Genomic DNA, 24480 nt, shown 5'->3' with positions numbered 1-24480 from the left:
TTTGTTTGGGCGCATGGGACCCCGAGGGTGAAGAGGGTCTTCTTGGAGCGGGGTAGAGATGGGGGGGGCTGGCGTTACCCAATCTCTCGGGGTATTATTGGGCGGCCAATGTGTCGATGGTGCGTAAGTGGGTGATGGAGGGGGAGGGGGCAGCATGGAAACGGATGGAGAGGGCATCCTGTGGAGATACAACCCTGGGGGCCTTGGTAACGGCGCCGTGGCCGCTCCCTCCTACGAGGTATACCACGAGTCCGGTGGTGGCGGCTACCCTCAAGATTTGGGGGCAGTGGAGGCGACATAGGGGAGAAGTGGGGGGCTCGATGGAGGCTCCGTTAAGGGGGAACCATAGGTTCGTCCCGGGGAACATTGATGGGGGATTTCAGGGTTGGTACAGAGCGGGCATCAGACAGCTGAGGGACCTGTTTATTGATGGGAGGTTTGCGAGCCTGGGGGAGTTGGAGGAGAAATTTGGGCTCCCCCCGGGGAACATGTTCAGGTATTTGCAGGTAAAGGCATTTGCTAGGCGGCAGGTGGAGGGATTCCCTTCGCTTCCCGCGAGGGGGGTGAGCGACAGGGTGCTTTCGGGGGTCTGGGTCGGAGAGGGGAAGATATCTGATATCTACAAGGTTATGCAGGAGGCAGAGGAGGCGTCAGTAGAGGAGCTGAAAGCTAAGTGGGAGGGGGAACTGGGGGAACAGATCGAAGACGGGACATGGGCTGATGCCCTGGAGAGGGTTAATTCTTCCTCCTCGTGTGCGCGGCTTAGCCTCATCCAATTCAAGGTGCTGCACCGGGCCCACATGACTGGGACAAGGATGAGTAGGTTCTTTGGGGGTGAAGACAGGTCTCTCAGGTGCTCAGGGAGTCCAGCGAACCATGCCCATATGTTCTGGGCATGCCCAGCGTTGGTGGAGTTCTGGAAGGGGGTGGCGAGGTCAGTGTCGAGGGTGGTGGGATCCAGGGTCAAGCCAGGATGGGGACTCGCGATTTTTGGGGTTGGGGTGGAGCCGGGAGTGCAGGAGGCGAAAGAGGCCGGTGTGCTGGCCTTTGCGTCCCTAGTAGCCCGGCGGAGGATCTTGCTGCAATGGAAGGATGCGAGGCCCCCAAGCATGGAGACCTGGATCAATGACATGGCGGGTTTCATTAAGCTAGAGAAGGTCAAATTTGCCCTGAGAGGGTCGGTACAAGGGTTCTTTAGGCGGTGGCAACCTTTCCTCGACTTTCTGGCTCAACGATAGGGTACAGGGACAGTAGCAGCAGCATCCCGGGGGGAGGGAGGGGGGGGGGAGGGGGGGAAGGGGGAGGGAAAAGGTGGGGGGGGCGGACGATGACTATGTTTGTTTATTTAATTTAAATTTATTTTGAAGTTCTTTTGTTGTTCATTGGGGTTGGGGGGTGGGGGATGGGATACATGCGTCGATACGGTCAGAGGGTGGTACGGTTATTATGGGTTATTTTGTTGCATTTCATTGTTTGTCGTTATGTTTTATATTTTCTGTAAAAAATTCCAATAAAAATTCTATTTTAAAAAAAACTTATTTTAATTTATTTAATTGCTTATTGTCACAAGTAGGCTTCAATGAAGTTACTGTGAAAATCCCCTTGGCTAAATCAGAGTGGTTTTGGGTGAAAAACGGGGAGTTCAAGGGTAAGTTGTAAGGGGTAAATAGTAATTAAACTTAATCTCAGAGCAAACTTAAACTCATTTAGGTCAATCAAGTATATGAAGAGGGCCAGTATATGGTGGTGCAATGGTTAGCACTGCTGCCTCACAGCAGCAAGGTCCCAGGTTCGATCCTTGCTCTGGATCACTGTCTGTGTGGAGTTTGCACATTCTCCCCGTGTTTGCGTGGGTTTCATCCCCACAACCCAAAGATGTGCAGGGCAGGTGGATTGGCCACACTAAATTGGCCCTTCATTGAAAAAATGAATTGGGTACTCTAAATTTATATTAAAAAAAAGAAAAAAAAATCAAGTACATGAAAAGAAACGAACTTAGGGACAAAGAAAAAGGGGCCGCTCCTGATAGGGGCACTGCCGGAATGAAACAAAGATCAACGGAAACTTAAGAAGATCAAATCAAACAGCGATTAACAGGGTCTGTGAAACACTCCAGCCCCTGCGGTGCCCACCAGGCATGGAAGGCCTGAATGCTGCCTGTGTACGCCACACACTCCATTTCCAGGGACACCCGGCCATGAATATAGCATTGGGGCAGGCACTCGGGTCGGACGACCCCCTCGGTTGACCAGCTCCTGGACTAGTAAATGGCAAGTTTTGTCTGGCCCAGGAGCAGGTTCATGAGGAGGACCTCCGCTTTCCCCAACCATCCCCACACCGGGTGCCTCCAGATTAGGAGCGTGGGGCTGAAGTGTAACAAAAGCTTCAACATAAGGTTTGTCAGAAAACTAAAGGGGGGGGGGTGCAGCCTCTAACACGCAACAAAGACATGATCCATGACTACACAAGGCCCCAGATATACGGGGCTTCTTGGGAGTCTGCGAACCGGTGCAATCAGTCGGTGGTTGTACGGTACGGCTACATGCACCAGCCTCCACTCCAGGTCCCCAAGGTTGAGGGGGAAGAGTGCTCCATAGAAGAGGTCCTGTGGGGACCTGCGCTGCCAGAGGGCAACAAGCTGCCTGGTGATGGGTGAGGGAAAGGAGGTGAAGCCTGTGCAGCAGCAGCCTGCAAGGAAACCCTCTGCCCAGTGAAAAAGGGCATGGAAGGCATTTCCATGAGGTGTCTCGGATTGTGGGGCACCAGCTTCCGAGGAAGGTTTCGGGGTTAGGGGACAATGTGGAATTCTGTACAGGCAGGGGTTCGCTCAGACAGGACACCACCACACACCTGAGGGTCCACCAAACTGCGGGTGCCATTGGGTCTGAGAACGACCATTTAGAGGTTTCGGATGGCATCGGCCGCAAGCCAGACATACACAACTGCGCGATGTGCCAACTTGTGGTGTGTCACCCAGCGCCTACTCCTCCGTCACCCAGCACATCCCCTTTCCTGGTCACCCCAGCAGCCCCAGCTCACTCCTCCATCACCCAGCACATCCCCTTTCCTGGTCACCCCAGCAGCCCCAGCTCGCTCCTCCATCACCCAGCACATCCCCTTTCCTGGTCACCCCAGCAGCCCCAGCTCACTGCACCGTCACCCAGCACATCCCCTTTCCTGGTCACCCCAGCAGCCCCAGCTCATTCCTCCGTCACCCAGCACATCCCCTTTCCTGGTCACCCCGGCAGCCACAGCTTACTCCTCCATCACCCAGCACATCCCCTCTCCTGTCACGCCAGCAGCCCCAGCTCACTCTTGCATCACCCAGCACATCCCCTTTCCTGTCACCTCAGCAGCCCCAGCTCACTCCTCCGTCACCCAGCAGATCCCCTTTCCTGGTCACCCCAGCAGCCCCAGCTCACTCCGTCACCCAGCACATCCCCTTTCCCGGTCACCCCAGCAGCCCCAGCTCACTCCTCCGTCCCCCAGCACATCCCCTTTCCTGGTCACCCCAGCAGCCCCAGCTCACTCCTCCGTCACCCAGCACATCCCCTTTCCTGGTCACCCCAGCAGCCCCAGCTCACTCTGTCACCCAGTACATCCCCTGTCCTGGCCACCCCAGCAGCCCCAGCTCACTCCTCGGTCACCCAGCACATCCCCTTTCCTGGTTACCCCGGCAGCCCCAGCTCACTCCATCACCCAACACATCCCCTTTCCTGGTCACCCCAGCAACCCCAGCTCACTCCTCCATCACCCAGCACATCCCCTTTACTTGTCATCCCAGCAGCCCCAACTCACTCCTCCATCACCCAGCACATCCCCTTTCCTGGTCACCCCAGCAGCCCCAGCTCACTCCTCCGTCACCCAGCACATCCCCTTTCCTGGTCACCCCAGCAGCCCCAGCTCACTCCCCCGTCACCCAGCACATCCCCTTTCCTGGTCACCCCGGCAGCCACAGCTTACTCCTCCGTCACCCAGCACATCCCCTTTCCTGGTCACCCCAGCAGCCCCAGCTCACTCCTCCATCACCCAGCACATCCCCTTTCCTGGTCACCCCAGCAGCCCCAGCTCACTCCTCCATCACCCAGCACATCCCCTTTCCTGGTCACCCCAGCAGCCCCAGCTCACTGCCCGTCACCCAGCACATCCCCTTTCCTGGTCACCCCAGCAGCCCCAGCTCATTCCTCCGTCACCCAGCACATCCCCTTTCCTGGTCACCCCGGCAGCCACAGCTTACTCCTCCATCACCCAGCACATCCCCTCTCCTGTCACGCCAGCAGCCCCAGCTCACTCTTCCATCACCCAGCACATCCCCTTTCCTGTCACCTCAGCAGCCCCAGCTCACTCCTCCGTCACCCAGCACATCCCCTTTCCTGGTCACCCCAGCAGCCCCAGCTCACCCCTCCGTCACCCAGCACATCCCCTTTCCCGGTCACCCCAGCAGCCCCAGCTCACTCCTCCGTCACCCAGCACATCCCCTTTCCTGGTCACCCCAGCAGCCCCAGCTCACTCCTCCATCACCCAGCACATCCCCTTTCCTGGTCACCCCAGCAGCCCCAGCTCACTCTGTCACCCAGTACATCCCCTGTCCTGGCCACCCCAGCAGCCCCAGCTCACTCCTCCGTCACCCAGCACATCCCCTTTCCTGGTTTCCCCGGCAGCCCCAGCTCACTCCATCACCCAGCACATCCCCTTTCCTGGTCACCCCAGCAACCCCAGCTCACTCCTCCATCACCCAGCACATCCCCTTTACTGGTCATCCCAGCAGCCCCAGCTCACTCCTCCATCACCTAGCACATCCCCTTTCCTGGTCACCCCAGCAGCCCCAGCTCACTGCACCGTCACCCAGCACATCCCCTTTCCTGGTCACCCCAGCAGCCCCAGCTCACTCCTCCGTCACCCAGCACATCCCCTTTCCTGGTCACCCCGGCAGCCACAGCTTACTCCTCCATCACCCAGCACATCCCCTCTCCTGTCACGCCAGCAGCCCCAGCTCACTCTTCCATCACCCAGCACATCCCCTTTCCTGTCACCTCAGCAGCCCCAGCTCACTCCTCCGTCACCCAGCACATCCCCTTTCCTGGTCACCCCAACAGCCCCAGCTCACCCCTCCGTCACCCAGCACATCCCCTTTCCCGGTCACCCCAGCAGCCCCAGCTCACTCCTCCGTCACCCAGCACATCCCCTTTCCTGGTCACCCCAGCAGCCCCAGCTCACTCCTCCATCACCCAGCACATCCCCTTTCCTGGTCACCCCAGCAGCCCCAGCTCACTCTGTCACCCAGTACATCCCCTGTCCTGGCCACCCCAGCAGCCCCAGCTCACTCCTCCGTCACCCAGCACATCCCCTTTCCTGGTTACCCCGGCAGCCCCAGCTCACTCCATCACCCAGCACATCCCATTTCCTGGTCACCCCAGCAACCCCAGCTCACTCCTCCATCACCCAGCACATCCCCTTTACTGGTCATCCCAGCAGCCCCAGCTCACTCCTCCATCACCCAGCACATCCCCTTTCCTGGTCACCCCAGCAGCCCCAGCTCACTCCTCCGTCACCCAGCACATCCCCTTTCCTGGTCACCCCAGCAGCCCCAGCTCACTCCCCCGTCACCCAGCACATCCCCTTTCCTGGTCACCCCAGCAGCCCCAGCTCACTCCCCCATCACCCAGCACATCCCCTTTCCTGGTCACCCCAGCAGCCCCAGCTCACTCCCCCGTCACCCAGCACATCCCCTTTCCTGGTCACCCCAGCAGCCCCAGCTCACTCCCCCATCACCCAGCACATCCCCTTTCCTGGTCACCCCAGCAGCCCCAGCTCACTCCCCCATCACCCAGCACATCCCCTTTCCTGGTCACCCCAGCAGCCCCAGCTCACTGCACCGTCACCCAGCACATCCCCTTTCCCGGTCACCCCAGCAGCCCCAGCTCACTCCTCCATCACCCAGCACATCCCCTTTCCTGGTCACCCCGGCAGCCCCAGCTCACTCCCCCGTCACCCAGCACATCCCCTTTCCTGGTCACCCCGGCAGCCCCAGCTCACTCCCCCGTCACCCAGCACATCCCCTTTCCTGGTCACCCCAGCAGCCCCAGCTCACTGCACAGTCACCCAGCACAGCCCCTTTCCTTGTCATCCCGGCAGCCACAGCTCACTCCTCCGTCACCCAGCACATCCCCTTTCCTGGTCACCCCAGCAGCCACAGCTCACTGCACAGTCACCCAGCACATCCCCTTTCCTTGTCATCCCGGCAGCCACAGCTCACTCCTCCGTCACCCAGCACATCCCCTTTCCTTGTCATCCCGGCAGCCACAGCTCACTCCTCCGCCAGCGTAATGAGCTGTTGACTGACCTCGTGAATCGCTCCGCGCCGGTCGGGAGCCGTTGGCAGCAGCCCCCCCCCCCCCCCCCCCCCCACCGGCGATTCTCCGCTCCGCGATGGGCCGAGTGGGTGGCCTGCGGATTCCTCGGGGGGCGCGGGGGGATCTGGCCCCGGGGGGGCCCACGGTGGCCCGGCCCGCGATCGGGGCCCGCCGATCTGCGGGCGTATCTATGCCATGGGGGCACTCTTTCCCTCTGCGCAGGCCGCTGTAAAGCTCCACCATGGCCGGCGCGGAGAAGAAACCCCCTTCGCATGCGCCGGAATCATGCCAACGGTTCTGGGAACATGCTGGCACTCCTGCACATGCGCCAATTTGCGCCGGCCGGCGGAAGCCCTTTGGCGGCCTTTGGTGCGGCGCCAATCACTCCAGTGCCGGCCTAGACCCCGAAGATGCGGAGGATTCTGCACCTTCTGGGCGGCCCGACCCCGGAGTGGTTCACGCCACTCTTTGGCACCGGTATGGCCTGCCCGCCAGATACCGGAGAATCCCGGCCACTGTCTTGCTGAGGGGATATCTCCACAACGGATGGCCCAAAGGTTCCTGCTCACGTTTTTACAATGTACAAGTAGAGTTAAGTGATGTGAATTGATTTTTGCTGCGGAAACAACGGATTGTGATCCCACAGTCATTAATGTCGATGACCCTAATGAAACTCCATGGAGGGCACTTGGGGATGGAAAAGTGCAAGCGCAGAGCCAGGGATGCAGTTTATTGGCCAGGGGTAAACCACAATATTGAAGTGAGGGTGGATAACTGTGAAACCTGTCAAAAGTTTCACCGTAAACAAAGCAAAAAGCTGATGCAGATGGGTGAGATCGTCACAACTCCATGGCAGACATTTGTCGTGGATCTCTTTCACTTGAATTGAAAGGAAAACGCTCTGGTAGTCGGCTACTTTTCTAACCATCACGGATAGCACAGCTTTCGAATTCCACGGCCAAATGTATCATTAAGAATATTGAAGAGAGTTTTACGCACCACAGGATACCGAATATAGTCATGAGTGTCAATGGTCCTTGTTTCGAGCGTTATGATTGGACAGCATTTGCACGGCAGTATGATTTCGGACAGATCACCTCGAGTCCTCTGTGCCCTCAGTTGAACGGTACGGCTGAAAAGAGTGTTGATATCGTCAAACAGCTCCTGAAAATAGCATTAGACAGCCGAGATGACACCTATCTCAGGCTCCTAAGCTATCGTTCTGCACCACTAATCAATGGGCTTTTGACAGCTTGGTTGCTTGTGAAGAGGCAGCTGAGAGCGACCTTGCCCTAGATTCGGAAAGAGCCAATTGACCACACATTAGAGAGGCAACTGATCTCTCAAAAAAGGAGGCAAAGGGATTTTACGATAAATCTGCGAGAAGACTCCAACCTTTGCAGCCAAATGGCACGGTCAGACTGGAAGATTCCAAAGGGAATGGATGGGCTAAGTATGGGAAGGTACTGGGACAGGCAGGTCCAAACTCCTATCCCATCATCACTGTGTTGACTTAAGAAGGAGCAGCAGAGCTCTGCTGAAAGTTCGACAACCTTTTGTAATGTAACCACCAGAAGAAATAGGTAGCAGTCCTAAGACAGCTGAAGAAGGTGCAGTGCAGCACACAGAGCAACGACAAGATAATAATAATAATCTTTATTATTGTCACAAGTAGGCTTACATTAAGTTACTGTGAAAAGCCCCGTGTCTCCACACTCCGGTGCCTGTTCGGGTACACAGAGGGAGAATTCACAATGTCCAATTCACCAAACACCAATGGGGCTGGATCCTCCGGTCACCGACACCGAAATCGCGTTCGGCGAGTGGCCGGAGAATCCACTGGCAGGGGGGACATTATTTGGGGCAGGAGGCACTGTGGGGCGTGGTCCAGGGCTCACGGGCTGGCCGAAGGGAGGGACTATTTTGCGGGCCGTGTCCACGAACGGCCTCCGCCATGAACCATGCCGCGCCGCTGCAGGCTGCCGCCGTGCGCATGAGCAGCCACGGACATGGCAGTTCTCCAGGGAATATTGGCAGCTAGGTCCGGGTGCTCTACGCTGCCGTCCTGCTAACCCCCAGGAAAATGCCACCATTCCCACGCCGGCATGGGGACATAGCCCCAGAATCGGAGAATTCAGCCTCATGTCTTTCGGGACTTGTGGGAGCAAATCAGAGCACTCAGAGGAAACCCACGCAGACACAGGGAGAACGTGCAGACTCCGCACGACAGCGACCCGAGCTGGGAATCGAACCTGGGACCCTGGTGCTGTGAAGCAATAGTGCTAACCACTGTGATACCGTGCCACCCGACACAATGATACAACAAGCAGCATCCACAACTACAAAGGAAGATGAAGTAACGTCACATGTTCAGCAGCCACTCACAAGATCAACAAGGCTACGACGTAAACTTGAGAGAATTATTTAAATTTATTATGCATATCAAGTTGAATTGTAAAAATGATCTAATCAGTGTAGATAATTACATTTCCAAAGGAAAGGGGATGTGACAACATGCATAAAGAAATTCTGTATATAATGTTATCCATGACTCCGACCAGCAGGTGGCAGTGTGGGGGTGTAAGTCCACCATGCGGCTCTGTGCCTTGAGGCAGTTGAGAGTAAGTTGTGCTGGTGGATAAATGTATTTTGCAGTAGCTCTATAATAGTTAGTTAGTATTAGTAGTTTATTTATTCCAGTTATCTTTACCACACAGTTGTTTCATAATAAATGATTTAAGCTAGATGTTCTGTAGTACATCATTCATATTGGCCAGTCTCCAGAACATGACACTGGGCTTTGTACATGACCCACTCCATGAACCCACCCACTGGACTCTGTACATGACCCACTCCATGAACATTCTCACTGGACTCTCTGCACACGACCCACTCCATGAGCTCTCACACTCTACTTTGTACATGACCCACTCAATGAACCCTCACATTGGACGTTTCTGTCTTTGTTGTTGTCGCTATCTTTGTTATGCTTCTTATTGGTTTTGTTGTTCTTCTTGTAGTTTTTGTCTTTGTGCTTGTAGTTTTTGTTGGTGCTGTTGTTCTTGTTTCTGCAGTGCTTCTTGCGATTTTTGTTGTTCTTGTCGCGCTTCATGTTGCTTTTGTTCTTGCTGTTGTTGTTCTCGTTTCTGCTGTGCTTCTTTTGGCTTTTGTTTTTCTTGTTATGCTCAATGAGTGTCCCGTGTGGATAATTTGAGTAATTGTCACAGTTATTGGTGCGAGTGTCCTTTGTGGAATCTGTTGCATTGAACGTTTCGTCTCGAGAATGGTGAGAATGATCTGATGTTGCATCGATGCTGCTGACATCAGTCATTTGTGGTGGATTTGATTTGTCGTCTTTGCTTTCTTGGTGCTCCTCTTCTGGAGTCAATTTCTTCACGATTTCATTTGACGCGGTCTCTCTGGACTCTTGGTGCTCCTCTTCCGGAGTCAAAATCTTCATGATTACAATTGATGTGGTCTCACTGGACTCTTGGTGCTCCTCTTCTGGAGTCAAAATCTGGATGGTCTCTATTGGTGTGGTCTCTCTGGCCTCTTGGGTGGCCCTACTCTGTGCTTCTGTACAGACAAGCTGAGAACTGTCAGTCTCGCTGTGATCCTGTACCTCCTGTATGTAGAGGACCTTGTCATTGTTTTTGCACGCAGTGGGTAGATGTACATTGTCTTCTTCTTGTTTATGTGAGCTTGGTAGACTTTCATAGTCTGCTTGCGGTTGCTCAGATATGGCGGGTTGACCTTCATGGTCTTGTTCATGCATGGTGTTCGCCAGGGAGTGTTTGCTTGCTTCCCTTTTGGAGTCTTTCATCACTCTGACTGTGGAGCCTGTCATCGCTCTCTCTGTGGAGTCTTTCTGTGCTCTCTGTGTGGCGTCGTCTTCGTCTTGGGTATTGCTGTCATCCAATGTATCGACGGTCTGCCATGGCACCATGGTGTTGGATTCATCTACCACGAGTAGATTCGTGTTGAACTTTGCGACCGTGTCGCTGATGCTGTGATCAGCATATCCGAATAACTCAGCCATGTCTGAGTAGTATTCTTCGAAAACCAAATCATCTTTTTTTGTTTCGGAATTCTTTTTGTTCTCTTCACTTTGGGTGGTGCAGACTGCTTTTTCCAGGGTGTTGTGAGAGTTATTTCCAACTGCTGGTTGAAGTTCAGGCTTTTTTTGTCTTCTGAGGCAAGAAAGTTTGGTTTTACCACTTTAAGTATCTTGTTTTCAATTATTGGGCATTTCCTTTTTAAGTAGGCGTGGTCCGGATGCTCAGACGTCATGACGCTCGTGACGTGATGCGTAGGAATCAATTGCGCATGCGCAAATTGGCCTTCCTTCACTGTGCAGTTTTGTGTCCACTGCGCATGTGCAGCTTGCGCATACGCGGCTTGCGCATGCGCAGAACGCAAAACTGGTGATTGTAACTGCGCATGCGCGGCTTCTGTTTCCTGCGCATGCGCAGACGCAGTTTTTTGTTCTTTGTATCCCCGAGACTGTAAAATGTGGTCCGACGCATTTTATCGCGGATTTCAGCGTTTTTTCTTTCTGAAAGTTGTAAGTTACCTTTTCCTTTCGATCTGGACTGGATTTCAGCATTTTGACTTTGTGAAAAATTCAAATTTTTTCTTCTTTTTGATCTGTACTTTTCACTCGCGATTTCTTGTTTTGATAGTGATTGTCTGAGTTTTGCATCACTCAGTCTCTGTGCAGTTTGGCCTCTGAGCATGCCGTGCTGTTCAAATCCCTTACAGTACTCTTCAAATTTTTTTAGTATTATTTGTAAACTGTTGCTGTCTTCATTTTTTGAGTATTTAAATCCATTATATACTTTCCTAGCTTCATGCGATGAGCATTGCTATTTTAATTTCGTCTGAGGCTGCTGCTATATCATTAGCTATGATATATAAATCGAACATTTGTTTAAACATTTTCCAGACATTTCTTACTTTGCCGGTCATGTCCAGCTGAGGTGGGGTTCCAAGCCACATCCTCGAATAAGCGATGTCTTCCCAAGTCCAATGCCCAGTAGGAGATTTCCATGCCATTTTGTTCTTTCTGTGTCTGCAGCTGAGTTATCCTGTTGTAAGCGTCTGAAGCCACTCTTGGTACCATGTGTTGTTCCTCGTGTCTTAATAAAGCTCGTAGTCTCAAAGGTGGAGAAGATGCTTTATTGTGAATTCGTTCTCTCTTCAGAGCTTAACTTACGGCTACCTCAAATGTTGCCTGCCTGTGTGTCTGTGTCCTGCTACCAGTTCTGCCTTCCGTGAAGTGTGTCGTCACTTCCTGTCCCTGTGTATATATAGCTCTCCCGTGCTCCCTCTAGTGCTTGCTCAGTTGTATTGCATCTACTCAGATCTACAATCACCACATCCTCCAGCCCCACAAACTCTGTGTGATCCCTGCGATCCTCTAATTCTGACATCTCGGGGATCTGGGATTATAATCGGCCCACACTGGGGGCTGTGTCTTCAGCAGCCTTGGTCCTTCACTCTACAATCCCCTCCCTCCACCTCCCTGCAGCCTCTCTGTAAGACACTCCTGAAAATCTACTACTGTGAGATATTGGCCATTGGCCTGTGTGTCTCTCGGGTCAATCTTTGTTTTATAAATACTGCCCTTGGGGAGGTTTCAGTTTGTGGAAGGTGCTGTACGGAGATTAGTTGTTTTTCTTTTCTCACAGAATGAGTCAACTCCAGTTCTTCCTGGTGTCATGTGACAGTTTAACACTTGAACTCATTGTTTTTCTGAGACTCACCGATCAATCATCCTCTGGTTCAGCAATAAGGAAATGATCAAAGTTCGAGTCAGACAGTAAAATGGCGTCTGGATTAACGTTTGTTTTTTTTCGTGTTTTTTTACCCAGTCTGTAAACAGGATTAGTTTCCACCTCAGAGAGTTTGATTCCCAGTCACTGATTGGAACAGGGACACTGGATTCCCAGAATGTTCCTGATCCTTTTCTCCATCTCCCTGTGTTTTTCCTGGGTCTCTGCCGGTAAGTACAGAATTCACTCTTCCATTCTCACTCTCACTCTCTCTCTCTCTGTCTGGGGTTAATGTGAATCTTTTGGAGAGAGTTATGCAGCTGTTAGAATTACCGGTTAGATATAACTGTGAGAAAGCTTCCTGACTGACTAGAGAGTGAAAGTGTACAGGGTGTAGTCAGGAAGGTAGGGTTGTGACACAATCAGTATTATCAGCTCTTGGAAGGAGTCCGCACCGGAAGGAAAAAGGTTTAATGTAACAGAACAAGAGGACAGAGCAGTTACTCTACTACAGGAGCCAGCTCACAGTTCATGGCCTGTGGTTTTATACAGGATGTAGAAGGGGGATCCCTGCCCCTCAGTGAGGGAGTGTGTATTCCCCATAGTCCTTTGGGAATATCAATCCCCGAGGCTCATCAGTGTCCTATCACCTGCTTAACCCCAGGTTATGACATTCCACCCCCTCCCCCCAAGTCGGTGGCGGCGCTGTCACACACGCGACCGGGCCGAGGCGGAGAGATCGGAGGCGAGGGCAGATACCAGCCTCTTAAGACATGTTTGGTCCTCAATGGCAACAGACATAGGAGGGTCCAGCAACGAGTAGCGGAGCGGGATGAGCCTCTTCCATCCACACCGGCGGGCAATTTTGGCTACATGTGGCGTTGGTAGGGGCGGCACGACAGCCCCGGGTACCGAGGGAGTCGAGTCCACCTCCGAATCTGAAGAGTCCGACGGCGAGTCGGGCAGAATGGCATGGCCGCCATGTGGCAGAGTGGGGGCGGAGACATCGTCGTGGTCCGACAAGGCCCGCGGGGCTTTTGGAAGTGTTGCCCATGGGCGCGTCGCCGGGTGCCTGGCTCTAAGGTGGTCCATGTGGGCTTTATATGTTGCTGTCAATCTTGCAGATGATACGAGTCTAGCCCGGTCTGCCAGAACAGTGTCCTTTATCTAGCGGTCACCCTGAGCACAGGTACAGACGTAAATCTCGTCCCCGGGACAAAACACAAACCGAAAGCTTGGAATGCAGAATTGCAGCAAAGGATCGTGCACCTTTCTCACTTTCACCCTTATGTCGGGCAACAGCAACCCCAATCTGGTCCGTGGATGCTGATCCATCAGAAGCTGCACAGGGGCAATCCCTATAACTGCATGGGGAGTAGTCCAGTAAGAAAACAGAAACCAGGCTAACCCGGTATCCAACAAGCTGGTGCCCTGTTTCCACAAACCCTGCTTCAGGGTCTGTGTGGTCCACTCGGCCATGCCGGATGGTAGAGAGGCCGTCCTACGTGGCGGACCCCGTTAAACGCAAGAAGGCCGAGAAACTTGGCTCGTCAATGAGGGCCCATTATCGGACACAAGGACCTCTGGAATGCTATGGGTGGAAAAGGAGTTTCACGATCGTCATTCCCATGGTGATCGGCAGCATTTGGTGATCCTCCATCCACTTGGAGTGCACGTCGATTAACAGAAGGAACATTGAGCCCAGAAAGGGACTGGCAAAAACATCATGAACGCGGGCCCAAGGACGGCCAAGCCATTCCCACGGGAGCAGGGGCACAGCGGCGGGGAGCAACTGGTGATGTCACACTGGCAGGCCACCGTCTCGATGTTTGCATCCATTCGAAGCCACTAGATGTAGCTCCAAGCTATAACCTTCATCCATGAGGCCCCGTGTGGCCACGATGAAGGTCACTTAAAACTAAGGTCCAACCCATCACCTGGGCCCATCAGAGTAAGACCCCATCTTCAATAATTAACTCGGTTAACTTGGTGGTGAAGGCCTTCAGCTCCCGACATAACATGAGTGACATGGTAGCACAGTCGTTAGCACTGTTGCTTCACAGCCCCAGGGTCAATTCCCGGCTTGGGTCACTGTGCTGAGTCTGCACGTTCTCCCCGTGTCTGCGTGGGTTTCCTCCGGATTCTCCGGTTTCCCCCCACAAGTCCCGAAAGATGTGCTGTTAGGTCATTTGGACATTCTGAATTCTCCACCTGTGTACCTGAACAGGCGCTGGAGTGGAAAAGGAGCTCTTCCTCCTCCTCCGGATCTCCTAAATGGTTGGCCCAAGCCCCGGCCCTGGGTAAATACCGGCCACGGCCTGATCGTTGGGGACAATCTGCCCCGGTCTGTCAGCAGTCCGTCGGCAGGAACGACCACAAGTAGGGCACTGAGAGCCAACGCTCATGACGAGGGTAGGCAGTGGCCTGGGAGACGGGGGGGGGGGGGGGGGGGGGGGGGGGGGGGGTTAGTGGGGGGGCGTACGCAGCTGGGGGCGTATTACAGGGGCCTGGCGCTGATCTGATGAAAACGAGGAGTCCACACACGTGGTCCACGCCCTAAGGCATTCACCTCGATAGCTTGTAGTTCCTGGACTCCCCAGTCTGCACCTTCCTTCGACTGGGCTATTTGGACAGCCTGTCTCTGTGTAGCTGATAGCCCAGACCAACCGGTCCCTCAGGGCCTCCTATGAGGACGCTCTAAACAAACTGAATTCAGCCATTGGGTGCAAACACGCCGCGAACACGGTACCGACTCCCCTGGATTCTGGACGCCGTTATTAAGTCTATAACGCGACATTATTACTGAAGGCGGCGGCTAAAATGGCCGCTGACCAACTCAATCGGCTGTTTAAAAGTGCGGGAGTCGGGGGCATCTGGAAAAACCAAGTCGTGGATCACCCCGTAAGTCTCTGCCCCACTGCGGTGAGGAACACCACCACATGCCGCTCATTCTCAGCAATGGCATTGGTCCATAAGAAGAAATGAACACGCTCAGCGTAGTGAACCCAACTCTCCCAAGGCGCATCAAATGGATCCAACCAACCAAACAACAGCATTCCGGATGCTGGGGAGGAGCCCAACCAGAACTTGGGATTTTGGAGGTGGCGGGGGCCAAAGTTTGCAGCACCGTCTGGAGACCAGAGTTCACTCCTCGTCGCCAGTATTATAAGGTCTGGCAAGGAGTCCACACCATTTAGCCATTTTAGCCGCCGCCTTCAGTAGAGCTGCTGCAAAATAGGCGTGTCTCTCAGCACGAACTACCCCAACTCCCAGAACCAAATGGTAGGTTAACATTGCCATCTAGTGGCTGGAGGTCATGCGTAACGTTATGTACATAGCTGCGTTATGCATATCATCACAAGGGGTAGCTGGGTGATGGTGACTAGGTGTAGAGTTGGGTCCCACTTGCTGGGTGGGGTCGGGGGCAGTAATCATGACTGACAGGAGAGGGAGGGGGGGTGACAGACCCCAGGTCCCAATGCTGATGTGGAATCTGCATGGGTTGGGTGGATCGGTGAAGGGAGCGAGAGTCTTTTCACATTTGAGGTTTGACAGCCGATGTGGTGTTGTTGCAGGAGATCCACTTGATGGTGAAGGACCAGGTGAGGCTTCAGGAAGGGCTGGGTGAGTCAGCTGTTCCACTCAGGCTTTGATAGCAGGGCCCAGGTGGGAGAGATAGTGGCCGGTGAGTGAGTGAGGTTTCAGATGGAGAAGGTGGTGGCTGATTAGGGGGAGCAGGTACGTTATAGTGACGGGTGCTTTGGAGGGGAGGTTGCTGGGTGTTGGTCAGTGTGTAGGCCCTGAATTGGGATGGTGTGGGCTTTATGAAGAGGATGGTGGTACCAGACCAGTTTGGATACACAGCTGTTAACTCTGGGTGAGGATTTAAATACAGCGTTGATTCTGAAGGTGGATTGGTCTCGGCCGTGTTCACTGACCCTCTCGGGGAGTGCGGGAGGTTAGGCAAAGGTATTGGCTGCATTTATAAAGGAGATGGGGGGTCGGGGAGTGGGTCTATGGCAGATTTTGCATTCATGGGATCGAGAATATTCCTTTTTTTTGGCCAGTGCATAATGTGCACTCGAGGATTGACTGCTTTATTACGGGAAAGAAAAATTATTATTTTGGATCATGCTCCGCATTTGGGGGATGTGGTGTTGGACAAGGGGCATGCACAGCGGCCAGCGTGGAGGTTGGATATGAAGCTGCTTGCGGATCTGAATTTTGGTGTAAATTTGGTAAGGTGATTGGTGGCTATGTGGGGGTTTAACAGGAATGGGGAGGTCTCACTATTGGTGGTTTGGGAGGAAATGAAGGCAGTGGTAAGGGGTGAGATCATCTTGTTTAACCCTCAGATGGGTAGGGAATCAAGAGAGGAGAGGCAACAGCTGGTAGAGGAAATCTTGGAAGTGGAGGATCCCATTCCAGAACTTCTGGTGAGTAGAAAGGAATTGGAGGTGCTGTTTGACCTTATGTTTACTGGGAACGTGGTATGGCAGTTCAGGCAGGCGAAGGGGGCAGGAGTTTGTTGGCGAGTCAGTTCCGCTGGCAGCAGCCTCGTGAGAGATTGTTTAGGTCGGGGTTGGGGCAGGGCAGCTGGTGGTGCCTCCGGAGTAGGTGAACAAGGCTTTTGAGGAGTATAATAAACAGCTGTACAGATCGAAAGCCCCCAGAGACGAGGTAGATATGTGGGATTTCTGAGGGTGGTTGGTGTGTCCGTGAGTGGAGAGGAGGAGAAGGCAGGGCTGGAAGAGCCAGTGGGGAGTGAGGAGGTACAGGCGGCGATAGGGAAGCTGCAAACGGGTAAGGTACCGAGGGCCGGATGGGCTCCCTGTGGAATTCAATAAAACGTTCTTGGATAGGTTGGCGTCACTGTTGGTGGAGATGTTTGAGGATGTGGTGGCTAAGGGAGTGCTCCCGGAGACACTGTTGCTAAAAAAGGATAAGGACCCATTGGAATGTGAGTCGTACAGGCCAATATCTCTGCTAAGTGTGGATTCTAAGATTCTCACCAAGGTGCTAACGCTTAGGTTGGAAGAGTGCCTTCCACAGTTGATCGGGGAAGATCAGCTGGGTTTGTAAAGGATAGGCAGTTGTCTTCGAATGTGCGCCGTTTATTCAACATGGTGCTGTCTCCATCGGAAGGGAAGGAGCTGTGTTAAAGGAATCGGTGCTGTGGTCTGAAGAGACAAAAGTCCAGCTCCTTTTCACAAACACCTTTATTTCACTTTAACAGACTCTGCATTAAACTCAATCATCACATCAGAAGATTCAGAGTCCACTTGAAGCCCCTTTACATATCAGTGTCAATCATTGAACACTTAACATAAATGAGACAATCATTGAACACTTAACATAAATGAGACAACTAATTGCAATGTCTCTTAACCCATTACTTAACAAGCTGGAAGTGGTGGCAGTGCTGGACATAGGGAAGGTATTTGAACGTGTAGAATGGAGTTCCGTGTTTGCAGTGTTGGAGAGGTTTGGGATTGAGTCCAAGTTTGTTTTACAGGGAACTGAAGGCAAGTGTGCGCATAAATGAGGTGAATTTGGGATTTTTCAGTTACATAGGGCAATGAGGCAGGGTTCCCCATGTCCCCATCCTGTTCGTGCCTTAGGCCATTGCGCTGAGGAGCTCGGATAAGTGGAAGGGGATAGTGGGGGGGGGGGGGGGGGGGAGGGCAGGGGGGGTGGAGCATAGGCTGTCATTCTGTGCCGATGATTTGTTGTTGGACATATCCAACCCGGGTCCTGTGGTGGGGGATATAATGGGGCTGCTCAGGAGATTTGTTTTTAAGCTGAATCTGGAAAAGAGTGAGTGCTTCTTGTTGTCTTCTCCGAGGGCAGGATCTGGCTCAGGGGGGTGGGGTTGCCGTTTCGGCTGGCGACTCCCCACTTAGGGTCCTGGGGGGGGGTGTAGGTGGCTCGAGACTGGGCCCGGCTCCGTAAATTGAATTTTATGAGCCTGGTGGGTAGGGTCAAGGCGGATTTGTTGAGATGCAACAGCCTTCCTCTGTGATAGGCAGGCCGGGTGCACGGGGGAATGGTGAATATCTTGCTCTGGTTTTTATTTTTATTTCAGTGCCTACCAGTCTTTTCGTCGAAATAGTTTTTATGGGGGTGGAATGGTAGATTTTGATGTTTCTCTGGACAGGCAAGGATTCAGAAGATGGTGCTTCAGAGAGGGTGGAAGTTAGAGGGCCTGGCCCTTCCAAGGCTGTTATATTATTACTGGGCGGTGAATCAGGAGAGGGTGCCGGATATTAAGTGGGTGAGGATGGAGACAGGCTCTTGTAGGGGGTTGGGGTTGCGGGAGCTGGTAACGGAGCAACTTCTGTTTGCCTTGGGGATGTGCTTGTTAGGTGAATTGGAGATTCTCAATTTTCCCTCTGTGTATCCGAACAGGCGCCGGAATGTGGTAACTAGGGGATTTTCATTGCAAATTCATTGCAGGGTTAATGTAAGCCTACTTGTGACAATAATAAAGATAGAGATATTCGCAAGGTCCTGTGGTGGTGGCCATGCTGAAGATAAGGAGACAGTTTCGGCAGCACTTTAGGTTAGGGACAGGTTCGAAGCTGATGCCTATCCAAGGGAATCATGTGTTTGTGCTGACGGGGCTGGATGCCAGGTTTCGGGATGGGAGGGGCGAGGGGTAACAGAAATGAAGAAGATATTTTGGGAAGAGCAGTTGACGAGCTTGGAGGAGTTGACGGAGAGGCTGAGGGGAGGCCTTTAGGTATAAGCAAGTGTGGGATATTCCAAAGGAGGTTTCCATGACTTTTCCAGTGGCACTTCCGTCCTCGTTGTTCGAGGGAGCGATGTCGGTGATGGGGCTGGCGGGGGTGTGGGTCATCTTGGCAATCTGTGGGAGGATTTTGGAGGAGGATATGCTGCCTTTGGAGGGGATTGATTGGGAGGAGGAGCTGGAGGAAGGGTTGTGGTGCGATGTGTAGCGGAGGGTGAATGCCTCAACCCCGTGTGCGAGGCTAGGTTTATACAGCTAAAAGTGGCACAAAGATCACACCTGACCAAGCCGAGGATGGGCCGGTTGTTTGAGGGGGTGGAGGACATTTGTGAGCGCTGGCGGGAGGGGGGGGGGGGGGGGGGACAAACATGTACAGATGTTCTGGTCCTGCCCGAAGCTGGAGAAACTCTCGAGCTTGTTTTTCAGCACCATGTGGGTGATCCTGTGGGTGGATTTGGAGTCCAGTCCCCTGGGGGCCATATTTGGGTTGTCGGACTTGCCGGAGCTGCAGACAGGTGCGGGGGAAGATGATTGGTCACAGGCGGGTCCTGTTAGGGTGGGGGTCAGCTTCTCCGCCTTAGAACATAGAACAGTACAGCACAGAACAGGCCCTTCGGCCCTCGATGTTGTGCCGAGCAATGATCACCCTACTTAAACCCACATACCCATAACCCAACAATCCCCCCCATTAACCTTACACTACGGGCAATTTAGCATGGCCAATCCACCTAACCCGCACATCTTTGGACTGTGGGAGGAAACCGGAGCACCCGGAGGAAACCCACGCACACACGGGGAGGACGTGCAGACTCCACACAGACAGTGACCCAGCCGGGAATCGAACCTGGGACCCTGGAGCTGTGAAGCATTGATGCTAACCACCATGCTACCGTGTCTGTGTTTGGCTGGGGGACCTGTTGGAGTTCCTGTATTGGGAAATGGTTAGGTCCATTTTGATGGGGACGAGTGAGGGGTTCCACAAGAGATGGGGTCTGTTTATATTACACTTTAAAGAGCTGGTTACTGTCAGCTGCTGAGGGGGAAGGGGTGAGGTGGGGGGGTGGCGGGGAGAAGGTATTTTGAGTTACTGGGGTGTTGAAGGGTGGGGGGGGTGGGGGAGCGGGGTTGGTGTTTTTTATTGTTTTATTTTGTTGTATTGTATATTCAAAATGTTAAAAATTGGATCAAAATATTATCAAGAAAAAGGGAAGGGGAAATTCTGAATCCTGATTGTTGACATCGCCTGAACCTATGACCCCGACTTCCCGGCCTCACCGAGTTGTTAGTTTTGTTCACTTTTAGAATCTGCTTCACATAAGTTCAGACTTTAAACAAACAAGATGCTGCTGATACTGTCATTGTGTCCAACACAGTAATAGTCAATCCCACTGGAATGTTATTAACAGGTTAGAACACTGAACATATCAGAAACAATCTGTGATTTGTTCATTTGTAATCTCTGATGTTTTCTGATTTTTGACAGATATTTAGTTTCAGATCTTTGATCACAGGTCCCTCTGTGGATCTGTACAATCTGGAACAATGACTAATGGAGAAAACGTGCTGATGGATCTGGAAACTCTAGGCCGTCCGTTCAGGCTGGGAATGCTGTACGACTGCCGATCTGACGCTCTGATCCCAGGTAATACAGTAATACTAACTGTGGGACAACACACACTGATCTCTGTGAGGCCCCCCACACCCACAGTGCATTGACTTTACTCACTGTCCATTGATCAATATTAATCTCAGTATTAACCTGTTTATTTTGTTACTTCTGTAGGGGTCACATTGTGGGACATCGAGACCCTGGAAAAGGACATTGACGGACAATCTCAGCGCAACACAGAGTTTCACATCATTACCTCTGACTCCATCGAGACAAAAACCTCTGCTCTGAATGTGAACGGATCACTGAAAGCAAGTTTCTTGTCTGGATTGGTCGAGGTGAAAGGATCAGCGAAATATCTCAATGACACAAAGAGATCAAAGCGACAGGCCCGAGTGACCCTTCAGTACCGAACAACAACCAGGTTTGAGCAGCTGACAATGAGCCACTTAGGGAGGCAGAATGTAACCCACCCGGATGTGTTTGATCAGGGAACAGCAACTCACGTGGTTACAGCAGTGCTGTATGGAGCTCAGGCTTTCTTTGTGTTTGATCAAGAGGTTTCTTCATCAGAGAACCTACAGGATATTCAGGCTAACCTGGAGGGGATAATTAAAGAAATTCCGAAGATTGCAATTGAGGGTCAGGCCTCCCTAAAACTGAGAGATGAACAACAATCCAACAGCCAGAAATTCAGCTGCACCTTTTATGGGGATTTCTGCCTGGATATCAATCCCACCACATTCCAAGAAGCCATTAACATCTACAGAACCCTCCCAAAGTTACTGGGACGGGATGGAGACCACGCAGTGCCCATGAGAGTCTGGCTCTACCCACTCAACAAACTGGACTCCAAAGCTGCTCAGCTGGTACGAGACATCAGTGTCGGACTGGTCAATCACTGCCAGTCTGTGCTGGAGCAGCTCAATGAGGCAGTGATGAGATGCAATGATATGATGGGAGACAGTGTCACTGCTCAATTTCCAGAGATTGGGAACAGGATAATGAAATTCCGAGAGATGTGTCTGGAGTACAAACTGGTTTTCCAGAAGACTTTAGCCAGAGATTTACCATCTATCCGTGGAGGTGGGGAGGAGGAAGGGTTGCTGGTGGATATTCTAAAGAACAAGGAACAGTCACCATTCAAACACCAGTCACTGATCAAATGGCTGGATGACCAGGAGAGGGAAATGAATGTGGTGAAATCTTATCTCTCAATATTGAAAGATATACATGTTGTGAAATCAAGGAGTGATTTGGATAAAGAAGTGTTGGATTCACAGACAGAGTATGTGGTCTGTTTCATATTCACATCACTGCATCAAGAGGATTTCTATCTGTCAGAAGGAGACAGTTACCTACAATCTCTCACGGCTGAGAAAATGCAGAACCCAAATCCTGCTGACCAGGTTAGTGCAGAACATCACACCCAGCAGTGGTTTAACTCAGCGTCTGTATCCCAGAAGATGAGGGAACGCTCTCAATTATTCCTGGATTTTTCCACAGCCAACAGTGCACGAGAGAAAACAAAGTTCATTGTTGCTTCTGTGCAGGATGACAGTAATGTGGGAGCATCGATTTACCTGTATGAGAGAGGGATTGTGGTCAGTCACTGCTTCGAACCCCCATTGCAGCCGGAGAGACCTGTGGTTAGTGGAACAACACATGACAGTGTGACCCTCCAATTCCAGCCACCGAGATACGGAGCTGGTGAGATTGTTGGGTACAGGGTGGAGTACCGAGCTACCCAACAGGAGGAATGGACAACTGTGGATACATCCGATACATCCAAATCCTTCACAATATCCGGGTTACAGCCACACCAGGAATATCAATTCCAATACAGAGCAGTGACCAAGGCAGGGGTCAGCACGGTCAGTGAGAGTTCCAGTGTCACCACACTTCCTACAAGACCACCAGTTGGTATACAGCATGAGGTAAACTTGTTTGCTACAATACCCAACATTTTCAAATAAATTGAGATTCAAACTGGTGTTGATGGAGTTCAGAAAAGGAAAGCAGACAGGGACGAACAGGCAGTTAACTCCAGCATGATTATTGAAAAAAGGAAGAAAATAAAGACAACAGACAGTCGATATCAATGTACTTTAGAGGGATTGAAACCCAAGACATCCTACAGAGTGCGAGTGTCGGCTGTCTGTGGAGAAGGGGGTTCTAGTGAACCAAGCGATGAGGTTTTAATAAAAACAGAAAATGAACCAACGAGACTGGCTGAGAAACTTCGCAGAGAAAGTTCATTAACAGCCAATAGGAACCCTTCCATTTACACCCTCCCCTTAGAGAAGAAGAAACTTGACACGGATGGACACTGTGTTAAATGTTCCTTCGGAAAACCCACCACAAAACACAGTGTCAGGACAATAATGGTTCTTGGAGCAACAGGAGCAGGAAAAACAACCCTCATCAACGGAATAATCAACTACATCCTGGGTGTGGAATGGGAGGACAATTTCAGATATAAATTAATAAATGAAGGAACAGGAAGATCCCAGGCTGAAAGTCAGACATCCTCAATCACTGCCTATGAACTCCACCATCGAGAAGGATTCCAGATTGATTACTCTCTCACTATCATTGACACGCCGGGATTCGGAGATACCAGGGGGATAACCCGAGATAAACTGATCACTGATCAGATCCGAGAGTTCTTTACTTCCCCAGATGGTATTAATCACATCGATGCCGTGTGTTTTGTTGCTCAAGCCTCATTGGCTCGTCTGACTCATTCACAGAAATATGTCTTTGATTCAATTCTTTCCATTTTTGGTAAAGATATTGCTGAGAATATCCAAATCCTGGTGACATTTGCAGATGGGAAGGTCCCCCCCATTCTGGAGGCCATCAATGTTGCTGAGGTACCGTGTGCCAAAGATAAAAAAGGTTTTCCAGTTCACTTCAAATTCAACAATTCAGCCGTATTTGCTCAAAGTTCAGCTTCTGGAAACTCTGCCAACAAGATTAGTTCTGATGGGAGCGATGATGAGGAAGAGGAGGACGGTGATAACATTAATGGAATGTTCTGGAAGATGGGATCAAACAGTTTGAGGAAATTCTTTGCAATGCTGAATAAAATGGAAGCAAAGAGTTTACTCTTAACAAAGGAGGTCCTGAGGGAGCGTCAGCAGCTGGAGGCTGCAATACAGGGATTACAGCCTCAGGTCAAAGTGGGTTTAACAAAACTGGAGGAGATCAGGAAGACAAAACAGGCTTTGAACCAACACCAGGTCGACATTGATGCAAATAAAGATTTTGAATATGAAGTTGAAGTCACATTACTGGAAGAGATAGATATCAGTAGGAGTGGTAACTACGCAAACAACTGTCAGAAATGTCGAATCACCTGTCACTATCCTTGTACGTTTGCTTATTATGTTCCAAGACTTTGTGATGCAATGACCTGGAGTGGATATTGCACAGTCTGTCCCAATAAATGTCAATCTTCTGATCATTGTCACCAAAAGTACAGATTTGTTTATGAAACCAGAAAGGAGAAGAGGACATACAGTGAGCTGAAGGAAAAGTATGAAAAGGTATCTGGTGAAAAGATGTCACAGCAGAAAATCCTGGAGAAAATTCAGCAGGAATTTGATGATGTTCAGGGTGCCGTGTTGTAACTGATTGAAAAATCATCTTAGTGCATTGTAAGACTTGAAAAAATCGCTCTTCGACCAAACCCATTATCAACCCCAGATTACATCGATCTGCTGATTCGAACTGAGAAAGAGGAGGCTAAATCTGGGTTCATGGAGAGAATCCAGTCACTGAATGAAGTCAAGAAACAGGCTGAGATAATAGCAAAAGTTGCTGGGAAAGTGGAGCTGTTACCAGAGGAATGGAAACAATATCAAGCTGCGGAGAAAAGGATAAAGGCTAGAAAAGGAATTAAAGGAAAGAAATGCAATGTACTCCACCGGACCAGTCCGAAAATAAATTAGCCCATGGACTTTGGTGATTAATTATAGTATTCAGCTT

At 51.6% G+C, this 24480-nt stretch overlaps 2 protein-coding genes across 3 annotated transcripts in view; both read left to right on the top strand.

Annotated features, from left to right (window-relative positions):
* Positions 1-22554, top strand: part of LOC119976111 (stonustoxin subunit alpha-like) — a 784268-nt gene extending 761714 nt beyond the window's left edge. The window contains exons 1-3 of one of the 2 annotated variants that reach the window (XM_038816281.1): positions 12013-12357; positions 20362-20520; positions 20662-22554. In XM_038816281.1, coding sequence (XP_038672209.1) covers positions 20421-20520; positions 20662-22463 — 1902 coding nt within the window. In that variant the 5' untranslated portion in view covers positions 12013-12357; positions 20362-20420 and the 3' untranslated portion in view covers positions 22464-22554. Of the gene's footprint in view, positions 1-12012; positions 12358-20361; positions 20521-20661 lie in introns of those variants that run through there. The other variant, XM_038816282.1, reaches the window with a different exon arrangement.
* LOC119975567 lies at positions 22517-24122 on the top strand. The gene has a single exon (XM_038815355.1). It carries the CDS (start codon positions 22539-22541, stop codon positions 24120-24122), a length of 1584 nt encoding a protein of 527 aa, XP_038671283.1. The 5' UTR covers positions 22517-22538.
* The last annotated feature ends 358 nt before the right edge of the window (positions 24123-24480 follow it).

The sequence above is a fragment of the Scyliorhinus canicula genome, chromosome 13 (genome assembly GCF_902713615.1).
Source record: "Scyliorhinus canicula chromosome 13, sScyCan1.1, whole genome shotgun sequence".
Lineage (NCBI taxonomy): Eukaryota > Metazoa > Chordata > Chondrichthyes > Carcharhiniformes > Scyliorhinidae > Scyliorhinus > Scyliorhinus canicula.
This window is presented reverse-complemented; position numbering and strand designations above follow the sequence as displayed.